The sequence below is a fragment of the Corvus cornix genome, chromosome 6, assembly GCF_000738735.6.
Source record: "Corvus cornix cornix isolate S_Up_H32 chromosome 6, ASM73873v5, whole genome shotgun sequence".
NCBI classification, from domain to species: domain Eukaryota; kingdom Metazoa; phylum Chordata; class Aves; order Passeriformes; family Corvidae; genus Corvus; species Corvus cornix.
The window spans coordinates 12,723,947-12,750,144 of record NC_046336.1 but is presented as its reverse complement, the minus strand read 5'-3'; the positions used below and the strand labels follow the sequence as shown (position 1 = coordinate 12,750,144).

The window sequence follows — 26,198 nt, the reverse complement described above, 5'->3', positions numbered from 1 at the left end:
TGTCACCATCTCCACAGCATGTATTATCTGAAGACAACAGGAGACTGCTGGTATTGTTTCAAATGACCAGCTTACAAGCTGAAGCTGAGCATAGGAGGGCAAAACCCGGGGAGCCAGACACAGCCTTTCACCCCAGCAAAGTGTACAAACATCAGCCTGGTGTGACTGTGCCATGCTGCCCTCTAGCATCACCTCCTCAATAAGCCACCAACGCACACAATGGCACTCAGGGGACACATGAATGTGTTGGGGACATTGAGTTCATCTCCATCAGGCAATCCTACTGCAGCCTCCTGGAGAGGGTGGTTGGGGATGAGGGCTGGATTCAGCCTGCAAGACTCCATCTTCAGCTGCCATCTAAAAAAAACCAGGGAATCTCAGTATAATATGCAGGGAAGAATAGACTGGTATCCCTTTTTCACTGCTTGATACGTGAAGGTTTTTGAAGAAGGATGCTCGGACAGCAGACAGGGACAGGACTGGTGACAAACACTGAGCATTTTGCTTCCAGTCGCTGCCATTCCCCATCAGTAGTGATTGAAGCTGCTAGCATGGCATCTGCATGCTCTTTGGTGGCTTACAGGGAGCAAGTGTCAGCCTGGTTTTCAGGGAATAGATGAGCACAGCACCCCGCCATCAAGATAAATGGTATCCTTGCAGGCAGTCTCAGCATAAGACTCCATGCTTCCAGCATAATTTCAACCAAATAGTAGGGGGAGGGAAGATCTCTAGCAGCAATATCTATTAAACTATAGGCACTCCCTTAATGAGCAGCATTTGAGTTGTTTGAAATGGGACCAAACACACAGCAGGAGAATCTGTATGCCAGGCCTGAGGAAGTAACCCAGCAACCTCCCAGCCGCTCTGCAGATCACTTGGGGGCTGATGTGCACTGACAGAGGCTGGGGGACACGCGGCAGGGCTGGACACAGCTGCGCGGGGATGCGTCAGCAGAGCACGCACCCGGTGCCACGTGATGGGGACCAGCCCAGTGGGCACATCGTGACACACAGGCCTCTCCCTGCAATGTGATCCCATGCACGTGCACTAATACTGGATCAGCTACAAACGTCCTCCCTGCCCCTACCAAGCATCCACCTCTGTGCATTTGGGGTAGGAAACACAGACCAAAAGAAAGGAAGAAGCTGCAGGGCTGACAGCTGTGTTCTGGGGCAAGGCTGGACTGTCATCTGTCCTCCCTCAGGACATCCCTGCGGAAGTCCACAAAACGTGAATGCAATGGTCGAGTGCTACTTGTGAACTGAAAGGCAGCACCTTCCATATTACGGTGCTTGTCTAACTGGAAAGGAACAGCTCTGGGTCCCAACCAGCCGGGCTTTCTCCTGCACTGCTCATTCCTCGCTAGGGAGCTGTTTTGCAAGATGAGAACTAGAGACAGCAGTGCTTGGGGCAAAAGCCACAAAAGCACAGCACAGAGAAAGTAAAGTATGTGCCGAGTGCCTACTTCCAAACCAGCAAGCACTGTGCCAAATAGCTGCAGGTGCCTGTCTGAATATGCAATCAGCCAGATATCCACACCTTATTTGCCTGCATTAAGCTTCCAAATATCACAGGTGTGTGATGCAAGACCAAGCTCTCATTCAAAGGCACCTGCATGGATTTGAATTTGTAATTCCTTCCTGCTTTTTAATACTCTTTAGAGGGTCCTTTCTGTTTTATGCAACACTGTTTAGGAGAAGAGAGAAGCAGGGGGTCCTGGGAACTGTAGTGTATCTCATCTCCAACTTCCTTCTACGGCCAAGGCCACGCAAGAGCCTGTTTTTGGCTGTGGTGCTTGGTAACATAGTTTGCCAGTTTGAACACCATGTTGGAGAATGGAGATTTGAGAAAGAAATTCCTGTAAAGCTGGGTACCTCCTTTGAGAAGCAAGCCAAAACACAACCTGGAGTAAATGGGTTGGGCAGAAGTTGTAAGCGGTGGGACTAGATGAAGAAATAGCATGAGGGATAAATTGGCTCAATTTACAAATGCACAATCTGCACCAGGTTTGTCAGAGGGTAAAATTACTGGCTAAAACGGGGGTGAGGACTGGCAGAAGACAACAATCCATCAGCATATACATGATCCCAGTTTTGGTGTGTATGGAAAGAGCAAAGCACTGCCCCAACATGCCAACATCTCCCTCTTTGGGACTGGGTGTCAGCATGAAGCAGCTAGGGGAACTCAAGTCCATCTGTGCATCAGTTATTTCTCTGAATTCGCACTGCTGCTTCCCCCAAACTGATTCTGCTTCTATCCACCCATTTTCTTACTCATATGAAAAGAAGAGGATTCTCCGTACATTGCTTTAACTAAGGTGAAAGGGGCAGGGAAAACAACTGCTTTCATCTCCTTCAGTCTTCAAATTCACCTTTATTTCTTCACCTCCCATGCAGCACACTCTGGGAAGGGTAGAAGCCCACAGGCCAGTGTAGCTCATTGCCTTTGCCAGCAGAGTCTTCCAGATACTGTTTTGTGGTTGCACAGCCTCTGCAGCCTGAGCACCTGCCACAGCAGGCAGAGATTCCAGCGCTGCTGCTTTGCAGGGCTGACTTTGATCTGCACACTTACTGCCTCCCCACCACACACAGTGCCAGAGCTTGGGCTCAGTGGGCACAGTCACCTCACAGCCATGCCATGTCTCTGTCCTCAGTGGCCACAGAGGAGCACAATCTGTGTCCTGCTCATTTCTCAAACCCAAATCTTACCCCATGGAAAACCTCACAGTTCCTCTTTGCAAAAGCAATCAACTGGGTTTATGCAGTGGTGGCTGCCCTCGAACTTTAGATTCCAAATTAAGGCTCAAAAAGGACGATTAGCAAAAGAGAGTACCAAGGGTTTATTAGTCACATTAAAATAACAGCTTCATTTGGACAATGCTTTCTAAGCCTGCAGGCACAGCCAGGCCTTTCAGTAACTGGACACGAGCCTTGGTGTAGAGATTCCTGTTCCTAGTTGCACTGATCCTTCCATGCAAGTGCACTGAAGCTCCTGACACATTACTGAGTATGTGTGTGACAGGAGGGAGGAATGGCATCTTTCTGAGAGAGCTTCCCACTTTCCCATGGGAGCCTGCAGACCTTGGCTTTTCTCTGTTCCCACAGGCAATACTGCTTGGGGCAGGGAGAGGCCTGCAGCCCCCGTCTGCCTTCATTCTGGCATATGTGGCTGCATGCTAGAGGTGATCTTTGAAACTAGCCAAGACAGCACCTGGAGGATCCCAGGGCAATGTGCTCTGGCATGGAAAAACAAAGGTCCTGCACTGTAAATATAATTGTGGTCATCTGTACCTAACTGTAAGGTAATTACAGCTAAGTTGTCAAAACCATTAAAAGACAGCCTTATGATTAAAGGAGCAAAAGAAAAGACAAGAGGTCTCTGTGTCCCTCAGTCAGACGCTTTCCTATCTGATGCCAGACATAGCATTTAATTGTTATGCCTCAGTTTCCCCACCTATAAAACAAGGGCACCATACTGACCTACCTCTACACATGATGCTTAAGTCACTAATGCCCATGACAGGCCCTCAGAGTCCCCAGTGAAAGGAGCTATAGATGGGTAAAGTACAAGTTATTAATGTTCTTTCATTTGAAAGAGACTGAGATGAGAGGAAAGGAACTGGCTATAAACAGCACCATCCTGTGAAAGTAAAAACATGCAACTGAATGATTTCTGCAAACATAACTGTATTTTTCTTACTGCACCCAACCAACTTTGCCATTTAGCCCAGAATAACTCCTGTTACAATGGCAATGGTGTTGCTGAGGGCTGGGACATTACATTACTTGTTTCTGAATTTCTGGCTGAGACCTTGGAAAGCCATTGCATGAACACAGCATTCAACTGCAGCCAATACTCACAAGGATATCAGTGTTTTCAAAATAGTTCCTCCAGTATGGTCTGATCTTCCTCTGTCCGCCTATGTCCCATACGTTCAGCTTGAAGCCTTGAGACTGTACACTTTTGATGTTGAAGCCCTGGAAAGAGCAGAAACAAAGCCACATAGAGCATAAACCTGAGTGACTGGAGCATGTTCATAGCCAGACATTAACGCCTTATATATCCCATGCCTGCAACATGCAGTGAGATGGGCTGGATAGCCACAAAGATGGATCAGCTGTGGGAGAGGCACCAGCGAAAGCAGCTGCCAAACCATCAGTTTGTCAGTGTTCTTGGGTCAAAGGTTGATGCTGTCATGGCTATGGAGACATATGATGCAGTTAGTGCCCTGAGAGGGCTCAGCAGGGTGGGTGCAGGAAGAGGTGGGAGAGCTACAGATAAGGAGAAAACAAGGGCACTGTGAGAAGCAGGATTGAGCTTGTGAAAGCTGAGTAGACAGTCACAACTAATATGAAGCCAGAGGTCTCAGCTCAATTCGACACGACACAGCTAATGCTGGGCTTAAAAGAGCAACAGCTGCACGTCTGAAGGGTCCATTTCATCAATTAGAGCACCAACTGAAAGTGCATTCAAGTAGAAAAACAGGATGTGGCGTGGGCTGGCAACGTGCTGCCACACCACCCAGGGGACCAAGGCTTGGAATTAGGGTGCCAGGGCTGGGAGCTTTGGGAGGCAGCTACAGGGTGGGGGGAAGCATCTCCCATAGCTCTCTAGCAACCTCCTCTGGAGCAATGCTGCAGTGCTTCTGATGGGAGACATCCCTCTCCTCAACCCCAAAGCTCAACAAAAGGGCATGAGAGATATTAGGAAGGGAGCACTTTATATGCAGGACCCTTGGAGCTGGTTAGGTGAAAGATGCAAAGAGACAAGGGTTTGCCCAGTGCTGCAGCGTCCACTCTACGTGTCCCCTGTTTGGCAAGGACAACAGGAACAAAGTCTCATCCATGCAACCCTAGCATGACCCAAAAGCCTTTTGCAGAACTCCACAGCACTCATCCACTTTTGCACTACCTGACCGATCGGGCCCGAAGCTCTCTGGCTCCTTCAGGAAGCCTCCTCTTAGGCAGAAAAGACACAAACTTAATGGTGCACCAGGCTTCAGTTGCTCCCTTTTTTACTGACAGACTCTGATGAATCACTAGTGTTTAAGGTGGCAGGTGGGACCACAATAACTGCCTCAAGAAGGAAAGGCCTTCCTCACCTGTGTTGGTGTGATGTGGCTGATGTCCTCTGATGCCAGCTGTTTCAGGAGTGTGGTCTTGCCTGCATTATCCAGTCCCAAGAGGAGGATTCTCACCTCCTGGTCTGGGGTGCTTTTTAGTTTGCGCAGGATTGACAGTAAACCCTAAATCCACAAGAGAGATCATAGCTGTTATTTCCCCACCCCAACTCTCGCCCCCCCACTATGTCAAGCTCTCCTCCCTTGAAATGGATTCTGTCTGGTGGTGGGTCCCAAGACACCTGAATACCTTTCTGCAGTCCCCATTCCCATTTAATTTCCTACTCCTCCCTTTGCCCCTATTTTCTTCCATCTCAGAGCATCAACAAGGTCTCAGACAGCACAAATGTCACACAGCAGGGTGCCCCGCTGGCTACACTGCTCTTGTCACACAGCTGTTTGACATTCCCTGTGCCAGAGAGACAGTGCCTACGCATACCCTGTGCAGAAGCTGCAGACCAAGTCCTTGCAAGCTCTTCATTACCTTTATCAGAGGGAAAAACCCATGAATTTGATCTGCCTCCTAGTTAACTGCAGGTTACTATGTACCTGACATTGGTTCTTTTCACAGTAACTCCCTGGTCATCTCAAACCCCGTTTATCTGTCTAAAACATGCTGGACCCATGGGGCACGTGCAGTTCTGATTCTCAGGATGTAGCACTTAACAACTACCTCAGATCACCACACATCCTCGCTAAGAAAAGCACAGTGGATTCCAGTCATTAGCCAGGCTCAGCTCTCTGAGCTGACAGTATCACTCAGGATTAGGAAACAGAATATGCAGGTCAGCTCATTTACAACCACGCACCTTACAGAAGCACACCCAAGCTTCTGTCAGTGCCACCAGTCAGAGACCGGCACCTCTGTAAAATGGCTGGAAAAATATTCTGGATCCTGGCACATAACCAAGAGATGCAAATCACCCGACTTCCATCTGCCTCTCACTGCCCAGCCCACCCCGCAGGAGAGGGGCTGTTGCAGCCAAGGGCACAGGAGCAGGCTGTGACACCAGGCATGCCTGGGTGTCTTTGGGCACGCTGCCACGCTGCTCTGCAGTCCCTGCATGTCAGGGATCCCTCCTCAAAGCCCAAGCAGCACACAGTACTCTGAGACCCTGCCTGCGGACACAGGTGCTCTTGCTACTAATTTGCCTGAGAAAATATAGGAAAGAAATACATCTACAGCCCCTTCTGGAGCCCTCAGCATTCCTGTTCCATCTCTCCCAGACAATTCCCTTGTTGAGGCCCACTAAGATCCAGAACCAGGAAGAAAGTTCAAATATCAGCAGAAACCTGAGCCCATGGGGCCCATATCTCAAGCCTTTTTGTTCTCTCAACTGCAAAATGGAGACAATGCTTCTTGTCGACCTGCAAGGGTGTAATCAGTTAAATATCTTGAAGTGCTTTGTTGCTATGAGGAACTAAACCCTCTAAATATTCCTGCTGAGAGCCAAGGACTATTTGAGCCTTGAAGGTTGCTCCCGATCCCCTCCAGATCGCAGCAATCAGAAACTTGTCCTCAAGATAAAGAGCTGCATGTCGCAGTACAACTGTCTGCAACGCATCCCCCATCTCCAGCAGTGTCCTTCTGCCCACTCCGGGAGAGCCCAGCCTCAGCCACTTGGCAAACGCCGCTTCCAACTGCTCACCTCACTGCTCGCAGGTGGGAGTGCTTTGGAAAGGACACGGCACTACAGGTCGTGATGCTAAAGCTTTCAGTAACGCTCAGAGATTCAAAGGCATGTGACATCCAATTCACCCCTGTAAGCTTTTTAGATTTCAGAGTAATTTATTTGGTTTCTGTTAAATTACCAGAATTTAATACCACGGCTCAAAATACATGTGTAATGTGTAAGAAACAGGGAGAAGAGAAGGAACTTAGTAAAACAGGGTTTGAAAAACATCTGTAGAAAGCTGCAGGATTGCCACTGTTGCTGTGCTTTTAAAAAGCACTGAGGAAAGCTGAGGTTCAAAAATTCAGAGCTTGTGCAAGGAACAGCAAAACTGCAGTCTTACTGACTAATAAGCAGGCTCAAGGTATCACCTATTTCATAGGTGATATTCCTTCCTTTCTAGGGAAACGCTGAATTTCCCATTCTTATGGGTCTGACCCAAAGCCAGTGTACATCAGCCAAAGCACTACTGCCGACTTTGGAGAGCTCTGAATCAGGCTCTATTATTTAATAGGTGATATGCAAGTAAAAAACTGGGAATCCAGGCCCTGCTCAAGAGCTGTTAATTAGCAATGGGCTATGCTTGGTAGAGGGTGCCACAGCTGCCCAGTACAGGCACAGGCACAGTAAATCCCCAAACAGCTTTTAGCTGAAGTGTACAGGCCTGTAACACCACGTGCTGGGCCCTGAGGGCCAGATGCTCACAGCTGGCTCTCACCCATGGGCCCATGGCTAATGAATTTGAAGGGTTGTGTTCAGTGCAGCCAGTCACTGCAAGCCCTGCCAGCCCAATAGCTCATCTCCCTGGCCACAGTGCCCAACCCATGTTCTGCCCCAGTGATGGTCTGCACTTCCACACGTCTGAGGGAAGAGAAAAGGAACAGCAGCAAAAATACCTCTAACGGTTACTTGCTTATATGCATGTCCTAAGTGCCCTTGACATCATTAAAAAGCACAAGTTTTAACTGCATGACTAGCAACACATTTTCTTTTCACCTGCCGTCAAATTTACAGTTGTGTTTGTTGGCTTGTAAATCTGTGGATTTCAGCTCAGTGTGGACAGACTCCACAGGAGCAGGAACTCTAAAATTCACACATTCTCCTTCCTTTCTAGGGAAACACTGAATTTCCCATTCTTATGGGCCTGACCCAAAGCCAGTGTACATCAGCCAAAGCATTACTGCCGACTCTGGAGAGCTCTGAATCAGGCCCTATTATTTTAGTTTATTGCTCACAGTTAAAAAAAGAAGCTGTTGAAATGCTAATCCTATTCACAGCACCACTTGCTAAGAGCAGAGCAGTGTATCCCAGAGCAGATCAGGATTAGGTGCCTTTATATTTCAGAATTCAACTCCAAAATACGGAGCGCAAAGAAATGTATTACAAAGTATTGCTTATCTACCATGGAGCAATTCTCAAGGGTCGGGAAGAGGAACAGTTGTAAATGTTAATAGAGCTTCTCCCATTGTAGATGGATGCTATTTCTGGGCTAGTATGACAGCCTATGAGAAAACGATCAGCATCGTTCCATATTCTTCTCAAGTGACACTGCTGCATGGCTGATCACAGGATTATCTGGGGTAGCCAATAGAAGAGAAGATATATATAGAAATAAAAGTATTCTCTAAGGTATAAAGTAAGCTGATTTAAAAGGCTGGAAGACAAGCAAGCCAACATAGAGAAGTGGACTTTATTTCAGTAGCTGCCGGCACAGGTTACATGGTCTGTATATACAACTTAAATCAAGAGCCAAATAATAGTATTGGTTCCTACGACTGTTACTATTTTGTAAATCGTGTTTAAAACGTGAATCCAGCATTCTCCCCGTAGTTAGCAAAGATTTAAAACTAAGGAAGGCCATGCTCAGATGGATTTATCATTTTTTTCTTTTTAAGTTTTTTAATTGGTCTTATGAGCACACTGGCTAGAAAGACAGAAGGCATTTCCTGACAGCTTAGTAGACTGGAAAAAATAACTCAGCAGAGTTCCCTGCTGCAAGCCACCACTATGTGGGACAAGCAGCCCCTGTTGCACACACACTGATGGACAAGCACTCCTCTGCTGGCAAACACAATGCTGAAACTAACAGGCTGAGGAGAGTCTGAAAGCAATGCCTTGTCATTGATGGGAGATGTCAGGTAGAAAGCCATGAAATGAGAAGATCTGGTGCAAAGGAGATGCACAGAAGCAACAGAGGAGGAGCACATTTTTGAAGCAGGGCAGGTAACAAATGTCTCGTGCTGGGACTTAGCCAGTAGTGAGAAGGGAGGATTCCCGGGATGCCTGCACGGCAGCCAGGCCAGTGGCACTCGCTCACTGGAGTGTCCAGGGTGAGAAGCAGGACAAGTCTCGAGCAGGCCAGGGTAGATGTGAGCTGGCTGAGGAGCCGCAGAGACGCCTCACAAGAGTGTAAGGGCAGCATGTCAGCTGCACAAAACTAAGCAGACTGCGGCATCTGTAACAGAGAAGGGAACTGCAGATGCTGCTCAGATAATGAACAGCACAGCACGGCAGCGTGTGCAGCCTTTGGAGAAGGGCAGCCAGACAGAGCAACTCAAGGCTGGGCACAGTCAGCCAGCAACCGCTTCTTGGTCACCTCTGGGTTAAGCAAACTATGTCTTATATCAGATTGGCTTGTTTAAAAACATCTTTGTCCTTGGTGGAGAGGGTTTTCTTTACAAGCACCATGAGGAGACAGACTGATGGGGTCAGCAATGAGGAGACTGCATTTTCCAGACAGTGAGCGGGGACATACAGTAAGAAAAAGAGACTCCTGACAATTATTATGAAATCAGAGTGGGGCATTAAATTCGGCGAGGCAACTAAATGGGCAAGAGCACTCATAAACACATCAAGCATGAAAGCAAAGCTAACCATCTTATTAGCATCCTTCAGAAAACAGGGATGTGTGGTTTTATGAAAGAATATCATTCCTAGGTTTAAAATACCCACCAAATTATCAAAGGACTTTCAATTATAGCTGCATGCAATAATCCTATTCTCTCTCTCAAAAAAAAAAAAATCAGACATATATAAAAATACAGTGACATTTATAGTCCTATCTAAGGGTTTTGTGGGTTTATTCAGCTTTAAATCCACGCTGTATATGGATCTTTTGAACTAGTTGATGCATGTAACTACATCCTATACCACAGAAGCCACTGAAAGGAAGATTCACTTTATAGGCCAAAGCAAAAATTGGTTTGGGACAAACAGAGCATTGAGATAATCTGTTTAAATATTGTATCAGATTGGCAATATAAAGCCATAATGGAAAGAACAATTTTCCCTTGTACTGAGGGCTGGATACAGGGGGCATGGATAAAAAGCATGGCCCACAAGCTGCTGCAGAGCACAGTTGATTCTTATTAGGAAAGAGAAGTAAATGTATTCTGTTTAACTTTATTAGCCACAAGGCTCAGATAATGAATTTAAAATAAAACCACCCTCAGTCACCACCAATTGCTTATCTACTAGATGTGGATATTTAGGTAGAATCAAATCACTTCACCAAGCTGCAATACAGCCACAAAGCTCAGCAGCTCAGCCTGCCATTACGACCACGTCCCCCCATCTCTACACCCCTGCAGAGACGCCATCTTCCCCACTGCTGCAATCACAAGTAACTTGTCTTTATCCTCAACACTCAGCCTAGCACATTTGCCATTGAGGTGACAGCACCTGTCTCCCCACAGCTCCCCAGCACTGCTAAGCTCGATTCTCAAACTTCTGTGCCTTTCCTACAACCGTGGGAGAAACTTCACAAAATATCCATAAAACCAGCCCATGATTCTTCTGCTAATTCCTTCTCTGCCACACCTACAATCCTTGATGAGGTTTAGGCAGCAAACATGTCAAGTTCAAACCTGTCTTGGATTCTCCTTATTCATATCAGTTGGCTATCTCTCACCCCAGAGAGACCATATTTCCATGGCATGGGAGCACCTCCATGCTGTGCCAGCACAGCACCTAGCACAGCTTTGGGCACCAATTTATTTACTTTTAATTAAGCAATATGGTAGCAGTTCACAATTTTTAAAGAGTAAGTTGAAGACAGAGGGTACACATGACGATTTCACAAAGTCACACAGGAGAAGCTGACACAGGGAAGGACAAGGGGCTTAGTTGAGCCAAATATCCTGCCTTGCACAGTGGATATATGAGGCTACATTTGTCATCCAGGGTGCAATCCTGCACACACAGAGCTGGAGGAGGGGAGTCCTTCCTCACAACTGCACTGATTAGCTGGTGCCCTGAAGAATGACGTCTGATTACCTTTATCTTCGGCTGCAGAACTGCAAATGTCACTAATGGTCATAAAATCATCCAGTCTTTTTCAAAATACAACCGAAGTAAATTAATCTATTGAGCACAGTTTATTCAATACTTCTTACTCTGGCAAAACTCCCAAAAAATCATTTGCTTGCTGCATGTCTCCACCATATGGTGTCATTCAATGCAGACTTTCTTGCCTGCATTGAAATCCAAAATTTAATGGAGTCGAGTCACCTACAGAGTTTTTCCAGCTCAAACCTACTAATATAGTTTTCTGTCAAAGAGGTCACACAGCACTTTCCAGTTTGATACATAAACCAATACCAGCATGAATCCTCTTTTCATAATTAAAATCAAACTCCTCTGGTTTCAGCAGGTTTGAAGGAAGTATTTTGCCCTGTGCAGAGAAGAGCCAATGCCCTGCACTGGACAATGTCAGCAGTCTCCGTCTGGTTTCAGAACTTCAAAGTCTTGGCCAGTGACTGGTATACTCTCCTATCTGCAGGTGGTTTCTCGTATCAATCCCTCAGCAATCAGTAAAATAAACCAAAAAACATGACATTGAACTGTACTGAAACCTAAAGTAGTGAGACACTTATAACCCTTGAAAGCATTTTTTTTTTTATGGGACCATTTTAAATAGAGCCTTACTGCCAAGGAACAAGGGACAAAAGAAAGAATTTCTGGGTATGACGTACACCTAGAGCAGGCAAGACATAGATGCTGGTTTTCCTAGAAACATGAGCTCAGGACTAGAAGAAAGATGCCTATGTATTTAGCTATGCTGGTATTTTATCCTCTCCACCAGATGTGCCTAATGTCAGCTAGACACTCTGTGACTCAGTTTCCTCAACTGTAAAACGGGGCCACACTTTGACAAATCTGGTTTTGACGCAATGATGTCATCTTCAATCAATGCTTTTAGAAAAACACTGGCCATCCTCTGGCCCCAGCATCTATGGATAGCATACCATCTCTCTTGGTAAAGACTGTTATTACAGTGACGAGAAAGCCACAAGCTCTGCTTCACACAGCATTTCCTAAACTTTGGAAAGCAGCATATCCTTTCATGTAGCAGCCTCCCTTCGTCCTTGCCATGTGCCCACTGCAGATGCTGCTTAACGGTGCCAAAGACTTCAGCACTACACATCTCTCATGCTTTGCAGTTTTATGGCTCATCCTTCCCTCCATGCTCCAACTATGACCTTCCACCACCCCTGCCCCACAGCTGTGAGAAATGCTGGTATGCTCTGCAGAAGGAGACACTTCCCCTCTGTACTTACTCACTTGGATGAACACTGAAATAATTTAAACCTCAGCATTAACCCTCTTATCACTGGAGTTGGAGCAAGCAGTCGTTGAGGGGAGTTTAAGCAGTTCCCAGCGCAATCAGGATATGGCAGGAATGGGCAGCTACCACGGCTCAGATGACAAGCAGTAAATTGTTACATGAAGCTGTCTGGATCATTTCTGACTGCTGACCCACACCCCCAGGCTGCCATAGCTGCTTTGGATATATCTGCTGCTGTTTCAGAGTTTCTACCACAAATGATTATTCTGTTTTAGTGAAAAGTTGAGAATCTAGAGAGAGAGTGCATCACTCTCCAATCCCCTGCCCAGTCCGGCCAGCCCACCAGGCACCCCAAAGTGCCACCCACCCTGCCTGAGAGGCTACAATTCAAAAAACAACTCCAAGAAATTGAAAATAGACAAAGAGGCAGTAAAATGTTGTATCAAATAACATGAAAACTGGAGAACACCCAGTCCGCCCTCTCCGCACACAAAGCGCCTGCATAAGAGCAGCCAGATCCCAGACTACACCAGTTTATCAGGACATCATAAGGCAGAAGAGCAGATTTGGCAGCTGCAGGCCAAATGTGTCCCACAAAGCACTGCACTGCTGGAGGCAGCTGCCCTCATCTTTACAGCAGATGTCCATCCTGTGATGGCTTTGGTGCCTGGTGTGACATGCCCCATCACCAACTCATCTAAAATAGAGCAGATCCCACAGGCCTTATCTCAATCTCTTTCTCTGTGGCCCAGCAGGTAGGGATGCAGCCAGAATTAACCCAGTGAAGATGAGAAGCTGCCTTTGGTGCTCTTGTTTACACCTCTTCCCATGCATGAATCCCTCCACGTGCATGAATCCAGCTTGTGTCCAGAGGGCTCCTGGACAAAACAAAGTTTTGCCCTTGGGAAAGCGCCTTTCCCATTGCTATTTTCTTCTCCTTGTGCTCTCTCTTCATGCAGCATTCTCAGGGGTGGCTCCACATCCACGGCAGCTCACTCTCACCACCCCTCACCCATAGTTCTAACCCCTCCTTCCAGTCCTCCTTGTACTTTACCAGCATCCCACTTGTCCCACCCCAACTACTCTGGCATCTAAACCCAAATTGTTTCCAACACCTGGATGACTCTGGTCCATCATCCGATGCTTCCTTCAACCTCAATTCAGATTGCACCATACCCATATCATCTCACCTGTCTCCTAGCATTGCCCTTCACCCAAGAACCCAGTTTCTTCCTTCAATCCACACTGCTACTTCTCAAACAATTCATTTCTCTCCTCCAACACATTTTTTCTCCCTGGGATCTTTCTTTCTCTCATCAGCATCAAAACTCCACTTCCAGTCTTTCCCACAGTTTATTTTTATTTCTTCTTTTCGACCCAGACTGTCCCTCATCTCGCCAGCCCATGGCAGAAAACCCCAGAGCACACAACATCCCAGCAAACGATCCTAGCCAGCCAAGCACTGACTGGGTTTTCCCAGTGACTCACCAGACTGTCCATCCCACCCAACCGGCAGTTTCCTTTCAGTCCCTGAGCACTTTGTCTCAGTCCTGGCCATCTCTGAATACCCAACCCCTTCATCCAGGCTCTCTCTGCCGTGACTGAACTCCCCTTCTAAGGCTGTGTATCAAAAACCAGCCCTTCCACCTCAGCAAGCTCTCTTCTACCTCCCTCAATTCCTATAGCCAGGATCAAGTCCCAGGGTGGCCTCCTCCCACCTCGGCTGGGTTGTCCGGTGTCCCTTTAGAGTCGCAACTGCTCCCAGACTCTTCACAGTCAATCTCTGAACACTACCTTCCATCCTTGCAAGACTCTTCCATTTCTCCTTCCCTTCTCAGGCCACTGCCATCCTGCTCCCCAGCCCTCCCAAGCACCCACCCCTCCACCACACCTTCCACACCTTGACTGAATCAACTCCAGGCACACTGATTCCATTCTAACAAAGACCCCCTCGTAGCATCCTCAAGCCTCTCAGCCTCTGCCTAGACCCAATACACAGAATCACAAAATCAATTAGATTGGAAAAGACCTCTGAGATCATTAAGTCCAACCTATGACCAAACACCACCATGTCAACTAGAGCACGGCACCAAGTGCCTCATCCAGTCTTTCCAATCTTTCCCTAAACACCTCTGGGGATGGTGACTCCACCACTTCCCTGGGCAGTTCTTTACAACGTCTAATCACCCTTTCTGTGAAGAAGTTCTTCCTGATGTCCAATCTGAGCCTCCCCTAGCACAGCTTGAGGCTATTTCCTCCTGTCCGGTCACTTGGGTCACTTCTACCTGGGAGAAGAGGCTGATCCTCACCTGTCTACAACCTCCTTTCAGGTAGCTGGAGAGTGATAAGGTCACCCCTGAGTTTCTTCTTCTTCAGACTAAACACTCCCAGCTCCCTCAGCCACTCCTCATAGGACTTGTGCACCAGGCCCTTCACCAGTTCTGTTGCCTTTTTTTGGGACTCAACCCCCTTTTTTGTGTCCCCCATAACGTCTTTGTCCTGCCAGGGCCCCAACCCCAGCCAGGGTCTTCCATGGCTGGAGGCCCCAAACTTACACAGTTCTCATCCCGTTGTATGGGTGCCCCCAAGCTGCACAGCCCCAGGCCCCCACACCGGACTGGACGCCCCAGGTGGGCACTCACACCCCAGGCCCGCCAGAGTCCCTGGGCGGGAGACTCATCACAGGATGGGTCAGGCTGCAGGGCACCCCAGTCAATCATCTGGTCCAACCTCCTGCTCAGGCAGGGTCCCCCTTGAGCACATGGCACAGGATCGTGTCCAAATGGTTCTGGAATATCTCCAGTGAGGGAGACTCCACAAACTTTCCGGGCAATCTGTTCCAGTGCGCAGTCACTCGCACAGCAAATTCCCCGTATTCAGGTGGAACTTCCCGTGCATCAGTTTCTGCCCGTTACCTCCTGTCCTACTGCCAGAGAGCACCGAGCAGAGCCTGGGTCCGTCCTCTTGGTTCCATCGCCTTGGCACCCCCCCTCATGGCCCGAGGCCTGCCCGTGCCTGCCATGAGCCCGGCCGGGCCCGACAGACCCTCCGGCCCCCATCACCCCACGCTCCGCGGGGGGATCATCCGCAACCTCAGGCACCCCCCGGCCCCGCTCGCCCCCGCCCCGGCCCCGCTCGCCCCCGCCCCGCTCACCATCCTCGGCGCGGCCCGGGGTTACCATGGGCAACTGCGTCACACCCGCCCCGCGCGCCGACGTGCCCGCGCCGGGGGGAGGAGCCAGCGGCGGCCCCGCCCCCAGCCGTGCATGCGTACGGGGCGGCCCTGCCGGGGGCGGTGGGCGCGGCCGCTCGGGGCTCTGTGATTGGCTGAGGGCGGCCACGCCCCGGAGCGCGGGGGCGGGTGAGGGACACGTGGGCGGGAGGCGGGAGAGGGGCCTGGCAGCGCAGGTGGGACACGTGGGGACGCGACGGGACGGGCAGGGCTGGGGCTGGGGCGGGGGTGCGCCGTGCCGTGCCGAGCCGTGCCGGGCCGGGCCGTGCCGTGCCGGGCCGTGCCGTGCCGTGCCGGGCCGTGCCGTGCCGGGCCGTGCCGTGCCGGGCCGGGCCGGGCCGGGCCGGGCCGGAGGTGTGCTGGGGCTGTACCATGCCGGGCCGAGCCTGGGGTGTGCTGACCTGAGCCTGGGGGTGTGCTGAGCTGTGCTATGCCTTCCAGAGAATGGCAAGGAAATTGGTGAAGGGTCTGGAGCTCAAGTCTTATGAGGAGTGGCTGAGGGAGCTGGGCGTGTTTAAGAGTGTTTAACCTGGAGAAAAGGCTCAGGGGGACCTTATTGCTGTCTACAACTACCTTTGAAACGAGGTTGTAGCTAGGTGGGAGTGGGCTGCTTCTCCCAGGCAACCAGCGACAGGACGAGAGGATATAGTCTGAAGCTGTGCCAGGGGAGGTTCAGGTTGGACGTTAGTAAGAATTTCTTTACCAAAGGGGTGATTAGACATTGGAAAGGACTGCCGAGGGAGGTGGTGGAGTCACAATCCCTGGAGGTGTTTAAGGAAAGACTGAACATGGCACTTGCTGCCATGCTGTAGTTGACATGGTGATGTTTGGTCATAGGTTGGACTCAGATGATCTCAGAAGTATTTTCCAGACTAATACATTCTGTGGTTCTGTGCTGTGCAACAGTGGGCATGTGGTGCAGCACCCCAGGGAGCACACAGGGCAATGCCATGGCAGTGCAGAGCAGCATCAGAGGGATGTGCAGGACAGTGCCGTGGGGGACACAGCACAGTGTGGGGGTGCTGTGCTCTGCACACACGGGGGTTGCAGTGCAGTGCCCCTGTGGGAGTGCCTGGAGGGCAGCCTTGTGGAGGGGTGAGCTGGGCCCTACAGTGCTGTGCAGCACCATCCCACCCCAAGGAGGGGGTGCCAGGTGCTGTGGGGTGCAGCACAAGTGGGGGGACCACAGGGAAGAAGGGTGATGTGTGGAGGAGCAGCCTCACTGCAGTGTTCTGCTGACAGCAGGAGTGCAGGGGCCTCCTGGGCTTAGGGCTGCTGAAAGTCCAATTGTCCTGTTAAACATAAACCTGCCACGGCTCTCACCCAGTTGACTGCTCCTGTGGCCGTGGCAGGCCTGCACTCAATGAGCAAGCAAGGCAGGATCCTGCTGAGTGGCTTTTTCCCCCTGCCCAGACTCACAGCAAAATGGCCACCATTCCCCTTGGCTTCAACATCGACTCCCCACGCTGGGACCAGAGCACGTTCGTGGGGCGCCTGAAGCATTTCCTCAACATCACCGACCCTCGGACAGTGCTGGTGCCGGAGGAGGAGCTGGACCGGGCCAAGGCCCTGGTGGAGGGCTGCAGGTGAGGGGCAGGGGTGCAGCTGGGGCAAGTGCCATGCCTGTGTTCATGGCCATCCCAACCACTGTGCAGTGTTGCAGGGGGATGGAGGCAGTCATTCCCAAGCAGGTACACTGTGATGTAACATCTTTTGGAGGTAGTTTTGTGGGGGGTTCCCAGGCTTATCCCAGGAGCCTCAAGCTGTGACATGCATCCTCCTCAGGAGATGTTTCCCCTGCCTTTCATGTGGTGCCCAGCGCGCTCTGCCTCGGCAGTGCCAGGTGCTGGCGGGTCTGTGCAGCTTCCCCTGATGGGCTTTGGGCTTGCAGGGCCGGGGTGGTGCCTCCAGGAAGCAGCCAGGAGCAGCTGCTCTATGCCAAGAAGCTGTACGACTCAGCCTTCCACCCTGACAGCGGTGAGAAGATGAACTTCATTGGGAGGATGTCCTTCCAGGTTCCGGGGGGCATGGCCATCACTGGCTGCATGCTCCAGTTCTATCGGTGAGCTCCTGGGTACACCATGTTGGGGACACAGCCCTGACAGCCCCCAGCCCCTCTCGAGGTCGCCAGTGGCCAGAACATGGCCAGTCTGCCTCCTCTGGGGCTGGGTGCTGGCCAAGGCATGCCCATGGCTGCTGTGCTTGGCTGTGTCCTGTGGTCAAGCCCCATGTCTCTGGGCTCTGTCCCCAGCACCCAGCTTGTAGTAGAAGCATCACAGATTCCCTTGGTCCCTGGCATGGTTGGGGATGGTGTCACCTCACCCTCAGCTCTTCCCAGAGCCCCTGTAATGATTAATACAACCAAATCCTACTTGGCTCATGCTCTTGGTCTGTGGCCCATAGCAGTCTTTGGAACCGAGGATCAAATGTGCCGCCAGGCCAGGCTGCTTCAGCATCCCCAGCCCCTGCTGACACCTCCCTGCATTTCCCTTCTCCACCCTCCTGCATCCCAGAGCTTGCTCAGACCCACATCTCCCTGTGTCCCTTCCTGCCCCACATCAGTGTCCCTGAGACACCAGTAGAAACCCAGGCACCCTCATCCCCCAGAGCCGTTTCTGTCTCCATGTGTTCCCTCCTTGCTGCTTGCTTTGACAAAGGCTTATCTCAGTCCAGCAGAGGATGGTTGCCACCCTGCTGAGAGCTGTGTCTCCCACCCCTGCCCAAGTGCCTTGCAGGACTGGGCGCCCCCCTTCCTATGCTCCCCAGGGCAACCAGAACTGCTGGGATCACTTCCCAGCTCTCCCACTGGTTTGTGACTTTCCCACAGTTCCTCAGCTTTCCTTTGGAGACACCATGATGAGTGGATTGCAGGCATCTTGGCTGTCTCCCTGCCAAGCCTGGCAATGGGCACAGGGCATCCCTGACAGCCCTCGGGTGCTCTCCCGGTCCCTTCCCTCCGCAGGACAGTGCCTGCCGTGGTTTTCTGGCAGTGGGTGAACCAGTCATTTAATGCCTTTGTCAACTACACCAACCGCAACGCTGCCTCCCCCATCTCTCTGAGGTGAGCGGGCCCCACAGGATGGAGTGTGTCTATTTGATGCACCCCTGGATGCCCTGTAAAGACTCCTTATGCCGTGTTTTGGGTACAGAAGGAACAGGGCTGAGTCAGAGTTGGTGTTTCTGTTCTCTCCCTTCTTTGAAATCGCTGTCCAGGCAAATCGGGGTGGCTTATGTCACAGCCACCAGTGCAGCCCTGGCCACTGCAGTGGGACTCAACCTCTACACCAAGGTATGTCAGGCCAGGGCCAGGTGAGGCAGCTGGGCACATCCTGCTCTCTCATGCTGATGCCAGCCTGTTTCCTGCAGCGAGCTCCCCCCTTGCTGGCCCGCTGGGTCCCCTTTGCAGCTGTGGCTGCTGCCAACTGTGTCAATATCCCCATGATGCGGCAACAGTAAGTGTCACACGTGTCCTGGGCGCTTGAGGGACCCAGGTCCCTCCAAACGCAAGCTGGTGGCAGCCGGGCTCCTGGGCTGCCTGGGCTCCCTGCCTTGGATTCCCATCCTGGGAGCTGGAGGGAGGTGAACTGGGGTCTGTGCATTTGCAATGCTGTGCCTGTGGTGGAGGATGCTGGGTGGGATGGCTCAGCCTCCACCTGGAGCAGGAGGGGATTTTTGGCTGAGGATAGCCGTTCTGGGATCTGTGCTGGAAGATCCCTCAGACCCAAAGATCTCCTGCATGTCATGGGAGAACCCCAGTCCACGATATCCTGGTGCTGGGACACCCCAGGTTGGGTCCTTGTGGTGACCTGTGTCTGCTGCTCGGGATCCCCCACAAGTCACAGCACAAGGAGCTCAGGTGCTCTGTGAGGGAATGTCCCCTGGCTCAGCTGCGTGTCCCAAGCAGTGTCTGTCCCTAGCACGGCCAGATCCTGCTGGCAGCTGTGCCCTGAAGATGGCAGCATCGGCTGGGCTGGGGACCGTAGTGCCCCGGGGTGGTGGAGCCCCGTGCCATGGGACCATCCGGGGATGCTGCGCCAGCACAGCACAAAGGACTCCCCTGGCACCCCATCACCCCGTTGCTGTGTCCTCACGCTTTCCCGGCCACCCTGTCCTCCGCTCACGGCTGCCTGTCCCCTTCAGGGAGATCATCAACGGGATCACAGTGACAGATGAGAACAACAATGAGCTTGGCCGCTCCAGGGTGAGTCTGGGGATGGGGATGTGGGTTGGGGCATGTCTCTGCTGGGGCTCACCTACTGCTTTTGCTTGCAGAGGGCGGCAGTGAAGGGCATCGCACAGGTTGTGCTCTCCAGGATCACCATGGCAGCACCGGGCATGAGTGAGTGCGGGGCAGGAGGGTGCACAACTGAACTCCCCTGCTTCAGTTTCCCTCATGATGAAGAGTGAGGGTGTCCCTGCATCCCAGATGGCATTTGCTCTCCTCATCCTGCCATTCCCATCAGAGGCCCCCACGCCCCCAGCCCCTTTGTGCCAAACCACAACCCGGGACACAGGGGGTGCTCCTATGGCAGTTTGGCCCCTCAAGGATGCATCTCGTGCTCTCTGGCCCCAGCTCCTCATCCTGCAGCCTGGCATCCCCTCTGCTCCTGAGACCCTTGAAATGCTGCAAACCCAGCAGGAGAGATGGGAGCATGAGGAGCACAGACTATGCTGCCTGGATGATGGATGTTTGGGGGTCTTGTGTCAGGTCCCTGCTGTCAGCAAACACCCAGTGGCCCCCAGCACAACTAGCTGCTGCCATGGCCTCTACATGGATGGTCCTGCTGGGACAGCCCTGCAGGCTGGCTAGAGGATAGCTGTTCTGGGATCTGGGCTGACCTTTGCTCTCTGTACCTAGTTATTTTGCCCATTGTCATGGAGCGACTGGAGAAATTCACCTTCATGCAGGTGAGTACATGTTTCTCCTGCCAGTGGGTTCCCAGCTGCTGGTATGCTGGGGATCAAATGGGGAGTTGCAGAGCCCGGCTTGCTTTGCTCCCTACTTGAGTCACTGAAGGGACATGGAGAGGCTATGGGAGGGTGGCAGGGTTTGGTGCACACCAGAGGTGTTGGGCATTCAGCGTTATTGAGGGGAGAAGTCTTCTCACGCTGTGACTGGGTCTTCTGGTGAGGCCAGGAACTCATTCCTGGCTCTTCTCTTGCAGCGGATCCGGGTTCTCCATGGGCCTCTGCAGGTGCTGCTCTGTGGGGGCTTGTAAGTATCTCACTGCTCAATTGCCTGTGAGTGCCTGGAGTATGGCTCCAAAGAGATGCTTGAAAAAATACCTCTTTCCCAGAAGGGATTGCAAAGCTGCTTACATTTCAGCTTGGGCTTTCCTCAGTTATTGGGAGTCATGGGGTGTGAGCAGCACCTCTTGGGCTGAAACCCCTGTGGCTGGAGGGCAAACAGGCTGTGATCCCAAGACTAATGCTCTGCTCTTCTCTGTCCCACAGCCTCCTCTTCATGGTGCCAGCAGCCTGTGCCCTCTTCCCACAGCAATGGTACCTGTTCCACTGCTTCTTCCTCCTTCATGGGATCTCAGGAGCCTTCCTCCTCCCCTAGTTCTTCTCAGCCCATCCCAGGAGAAGCATGATGGGCACCCACCCTTCAACCCGAGGCAGCGCCTGCCTGTACATGCTGGTGCCCAGGGCAGCAGGAGAGCATGTGCCTCCCCTGCTCTGTGAGCTCTGTGCTGGGAGTATCAGGACAGCCAGCTCCATGGGCAGCTCTCTGCCTTCCAGCCCTGGGAGGGAAGGGTTGTGGGTCTTGCCATGAGCCTGCAAGATCCCAGGGACTGCAGATGACCTCAAATGGCAATAGGGAGGGAGGGTGGCTTGACTGGTGGTTGGGGAGGAGAATCATGGCTCTCAGTGTGTATCCCCTCTCCCCACAGCTCTCTTGCACTGGCTGACCTTGAGCTGGAGCTGCGTGACAGCATTGTGGCCAAGCACGGGGACAAAGTACCATATGTCTATTTTAACAAAGGACTGTGAATGGAGACTACCTCAGGAGCCATCGCACCCCTCTGGCCTCCTGCCACCACCAATCCCATGTCCCCTGAGCAGGGTCAGAGGCACAGTCCAGCCCAGGACAGTCCAGCCCAGATCTGCTCCCCCACCCAACACCTTCTCTGCAGCCTTCTTCCACCGTAGAAGCAGGATCTGACTCTCCATGCAGCACTTCGGCTTGTCCTGAGCCACCCCCATCTGCTGCTGGCCACGTCCCAGCCTTCCCATGTCCCTCTTGCCCTGAGGGATGCCTGCACTTCCTGTGCCTTCCTTTGGCCCTGCACATGAGGATCTGCCCAGCCTGTCTGGGCCTCATTGGTTTGGCCCCATGAGGCATGAGGCTCTCTCCCTTGGGGCTCAGAGCACAGTTCTACCTCCAAAAGCAGGTATCCTGCCATGGTACCAGCAACCAAACCACATTCCTGCCTTTAATCACCACAGTAGCCTCTTCCCAAGAGCTAGATCATATCTTGGCAGGTGTGAAGGGACCTGTTCTGTCTGTACCGTGAGAGTGACCATCCCAAAGTCCAGAGGCCAATGCTTGGACTGTGCCTTCCTTGCTCTCAGGTTCAGGTTCTATTCACTCTGTGATTGCCACAACCCAGGAAGAAATAGCTAATTGTTTTAAGCTCTAATTTTTTCATTCCTCTGAGCACAAGAGGTAGCTGTCACCCTTGTCCTACATCTCTGGTCCCCACCTAGAACCATGAAACTGCAGCTTTACAGGACAATTGTCTCTGTGCCCCTTTTGATGTGGGGAAGACACAGAAATCACGGAACTGTTAGGGTTGGAAGGACCTCTGGAGGTCATCTATTCCAGACCCCCTGCCAAGGCAGGGTCACTAGAGCAGGTTACACAGGAATGTATCCAGGTGAATTTTGAGTATCTCCAGAGAGGGAGGCTCCACAACCTGCCTGGGCAGCCTGTTGCAGTGCTTTGCCACCCTCAATGTAAAGAATTTCTTCCTCATGTTGAGGTGGAACTTCTCGTGGTTTAGTTTATGGCCATTGCTCCTTGTCCTATCGCTGGGCACCACTGAAAAGAGGCTGGCACTGTGTTCTTGGCACCTGCCTCTGAGACATTTATGTGCATTGATGAGATCCCTCTCAGTCTTCTTTTCTCCAGACTGAACAGGCCTGGCTGCCACAGTCTCTCCTCATAAGACATGCTCCAAATCCCTCATCATCTTTTTGGCCCTCCACTGAACCCTCTCCAGTAGCTTCTCTCTTTATTGTCACAGAGCTGTCAAGACATTAACTCAGGCTTCTGAATAGCAGCACTGCAAACGACAGAGGAAGGTTGAAAAATAAATGCAGTGATTTTCAAGAAACAGCTGTGGGTTGTGCTTCTGGCTGATCTCTGTGTGTCTCTGGGTTGGGCTGCTGTGTGGATCTCAAGCTTGCCTTGGAAGGGAAAGGTGTGGGCTTTGTGACTGACCAATCATCAGGGTGAGGGTGAGCAAAGGGGCCAGGAGAAGGAGGAAGAGTGTAAGGGATGGCATGAGCTCTGAAACTCTTGGGCATTCAATGGTAGCCTTCCTCAAGAGGTTTGTGGGGCTGCAGAGTCCCAGGGCAAGTGACAAAAGGTAATTGTGCTATGCTCCCAGTGACACTCATCCTCTTGTGGGCCTCAGGAGGATGACACTGGGTGACCCTTCCTACACCAATGGGTGCTGTTTATCTTCATGGCCAGTCAGAGTTTCATGATGCTATCTTGGGTCTGTCATGAGGCTTCTCCCACTCCAAAGAAGACCAGCTTGAGTGTGCTGCAGCCTAGTTTGGGAGAGAAAGGAGCCCAAATCCTGGACTAAAGCCGCTGCTTTTAATCAGCTGCATCCAGGCTCTCTGCTTGCTGATGAACATCCCTTGGTGGGACAAACCTGTTTCTAAAAAGCCATATGACGTGGCTGCTCCGAGAGCACCATGGCCCAGTAGATGATCCGTGCTCCTCCCTCCAGTCAGGGATCCGTGTCAGATCTCTGGGGCAGCAGCATTCTCGCATCAGCCACATGCCTGAGTAGAGACACATTAACCACTCTGCTCCTTCAGGGAGAGCAGCCAAACCCAAAAGGTACCTCTTGAAGTGCCAAGATGTATCCACAGCAGGTTTCCTTCTGCCAAAGCTGCAACAGGCAAAGGACAATGTCTCCAACCACATGTAGCTACTGCTAGAAAGCTAAAACAGAGCTCTGAAACAATTAATAGTGGAGCTGAAAGTAGGAAAACATGTCCAAACTTGTCTATCTGTTCCTTGGACATTATTAGATCTCTTGTTAAAGCACAATTAAAGTAATAGTTAAGCACATGAAATTAAACAGATGTCACCCCTGTTGGGAGTGGAGAGAAGCCACAAGAAGACATCTCTGCTCTCTGCTTTTCTTAAGCTCCTTAGCTCGAGCTGCTCTTGTCCTACACCCAAATGAGCTGTGAGGACTTTCAGAAAAGTACCTGTAGCAATCTTTTGGGTCCAAGGTGCCCCTGGCATGCACAATGATATTTGTAAAATGATGTGCTGTAGCACCCAAAAACTGCCCTTCCCCTGTGCATCACAGCCACATTCTTGCTGTTCACCCTTCCTGCCTTGGCAGTTTGGAGGGGTCCTGGCAGGGCAGGGGGCTCTGTAGCCAGTGATTCTGGGGCAGCAGCCACACGAAGCCAAGCTTGGGACCATGGCAGCAACGCCTCAGCCATTTGGCCACTCATTTTTTTCCTGTCCCCAGCCATACTGGAGGGGCAATGGAGCACAGAGACCCTGAAGTGCTGTTGCCATCTCACATCAGCTCTTTCCCTGCCCTGGGGAGTGGGACATGGTGCAGTTTATTGCTTTTGGACAGAGGTAGAGGTTTGCTCTGGGCTTGTAGAATTGGCAAGCCATCCTCAAGACAGACCTTCCCCCCACCTCCCTGAGCTTGTAGCAGTGGATTCCCTTTTCAGATGGACATGGATTTATGCCAGCTGACAGTTCAGCTCAGCAGGGTTTCTAGGTTTCTAGGTTGTAGCTGGAATACCCCCCCGAGGATTCAAGTCATCTCAACAGCTCACATCACTCTGGAGATGGTCACTGCAGCCAGTGCCTGCCAGCCCTCCCCAAAACCACAGATAACTCCGCAGCCTGCCTTGGTCTCATTGGGGAGCAGAGGAGTTGCTTCCAAGCTGTGGCCAGCCTGGCCTCCATTTCCCATTGCAACAGGAAGGAAATCTCATTGCAGAGTCAGAGCCAGACAAATCCCCGCTTGGGAAGCGCAGCAAGTGCTAATTGCTCTCCGGCAATGAGTCACACCTGATCTAGATTTGTCCTGTGCTCTGGTGAACTCCATGACTTCTCCCTGCTGTGCCTCTAATTTCAGGGCTGGCTGGGAACAGGAATAAAGCTCCTTCAATAACTGTGTGTGGCGGAAATGTCAGTGTTCCAGCATGTTTACGACCTCACTTCAAATGGTAACCACACCAAAGATGTCACGTCGGTCTGCAGCAGAGCCTGAGTAGGGGCTGGGGAGGCATGGGAGAATGCTGGGCTCTCTCAGGCACTGGCAGTCCCAGCGGGAGGGCTTGGCCAAGGACTGGTGGGAGGCCGGGATCTGGCTGGCACAGGAAGAGGAGCGAGCATGGTGTGATGGGTGAACGCCTGCTGGCCCATGCCAGCAGCAGGCAGGTGAGCTGATCCGGCAGGGCTAGGTGTGCCCGAGGACTGCCCTGATAGAAAAATGCCAGGGCAGGAGATAAGATGCTAAATCGATTTTTTTTCCTTGGCCTTTCCTAACATGTATTTGAGCATCTGATAAACCTTTTCTTGCTGATCCAGCCTGGAGGCCGTCTGGCACGCTGGGAATGGCAGTGTAGAAACCCTCTGACACTGCCCCAGAAACATGGGCTGTCTCACCCGAGCTGTGAATCAATGCCAAGTGCCGGTGCCCCTACTCCTGCTGGGAGTGTGCACGTTCACTATGTGGGGACACGCAGGGACACAGCCGCAGCGGGAGATCCTCTTCTCCATGCTGCTCCTGTCTCCCAGTGGTGCTGGCACCAACACATTGCTGCCCACTGGATGCCTTAAGTCCAGTGCCATGCTGCTGCTGCCATCCCAGCACCCTCTCCATGCCCCTATTCCCGGTGTACCCCAGGTCCGGGCGGGCTGTTGGAGTTTGGGGCAATGTGACAGCACTGGGGAGCAGGCTGAGCAGGGGTCATGGTGAGCAGGAGTGACCAGGTGAATGAGGATGAGTGCCTGGCTGCCATAGGGAGGCTGTGGCTGTGCAGGAGGATGCCTGTGGACTCCCTTTTCGCAGTGCCCAATTGTGCTCACGGGGTTCCATTGCAGGGGAGGGTGCAGCCCCGCACCCCTTTCCAGCCAGTTCGTCCACTCACAACATGGCGGCCCGAGTACGACCGCAGGCTCCCTCCCCACTGCGCCACACTCAAGATGGTAGCTCGCTGCCAGCGGATCCCGCCCCTCCCCGTTTTGCCCTAAGCGACATCGCGCTGAGCCAATGGGAAGCCGAGATCCGCGTCGCCCGCCCAATAGACGAGCGCCGGGGGTGGGTCCGGGCGCGGGGTGCCCCTGGGCTCCCGTCCGGGCCGCAGTCGGGCCGGGGAGGCGGG

The 26,198-nt window shown here is 51.9% G+C and overlaps 2 protein-coding genes across 4 annotated transcripts in view; one reads left to right on the top strand and one right to left on the bottom strand.

The window, feature by feature from the left end:
* The window catches only part of ARL3 (ADP ribosylation factor like GTPase 3), a 30,623-nt gene extending 15,016 nt beyond the window's left edge, over positions 1-15,607 (bottom strand). The window contains exons 1-3 of the mRNA XM_039553846.1: positions 15,513-15,607; positions 5,102-5,245; positions 3,861-3,977 (exon numbers count right to left, since the gene is read on the bottom strand). Coding sequence (XP_039409780.1) covers positions 3,861-3,977; positions 5,102-5,245; positions 15,513-15,515 — 264 coding nt within the window. The 5' untranslated portion in view covers positions 15,516-15,607. The remainder of the gene's footprint in view (positions 1-3,860; positions 3,978-5,101; positions 5,246-15,512) is intronic.
* Positions 15,608-15,729: 122 nt separating this feature from the next.
* SFXN2 (sideroflexin 2) lies at positions 15,730-21,584 on the top strand. Of its 3 annotated transcripts, none has more exons than XM_039554323.1 (12): positions 15,730-15,766; positions 17,004-17,176; positions 17,482-17,652; positions 18,553-18,651; positions 18,804-18,879; positions 18,957-19,042; positions 19,731-19,791; positions 19,863-19,929; positions 20,449-20,498; positions 20,756-20,805; positions 21,045-21,092; positions 21,485-21,584. In XM_039554323.1, exons 2-12 carry the CDS (start codon positions 17,016-17,018, stop codon positions 21,582-21,584), a joined length of 969 nt encoding a protein of 322 aa, XP_039410257.1. In that variant the 5' UTR covers positions 15,730-15,766; positions 17,004-17,015. The 3 variants fall into 3 exon arrangements, with proteins under 3 accessions (XP_039410257.1, XP_039410258.1, XP_010407834.2); XM_039554324.1 differs by lacking the exon at positions 15,730-15,766 and adding an exon at positions 15,923-15,944; XM_010409532.4 differs by lacking the exon at positions 15,730-15,766 and adding an exon at positions 15,956-16,266.
* The last annotated feature ends 4,614 nt before the right edge of the window (positions 21,585-26,198 follow it).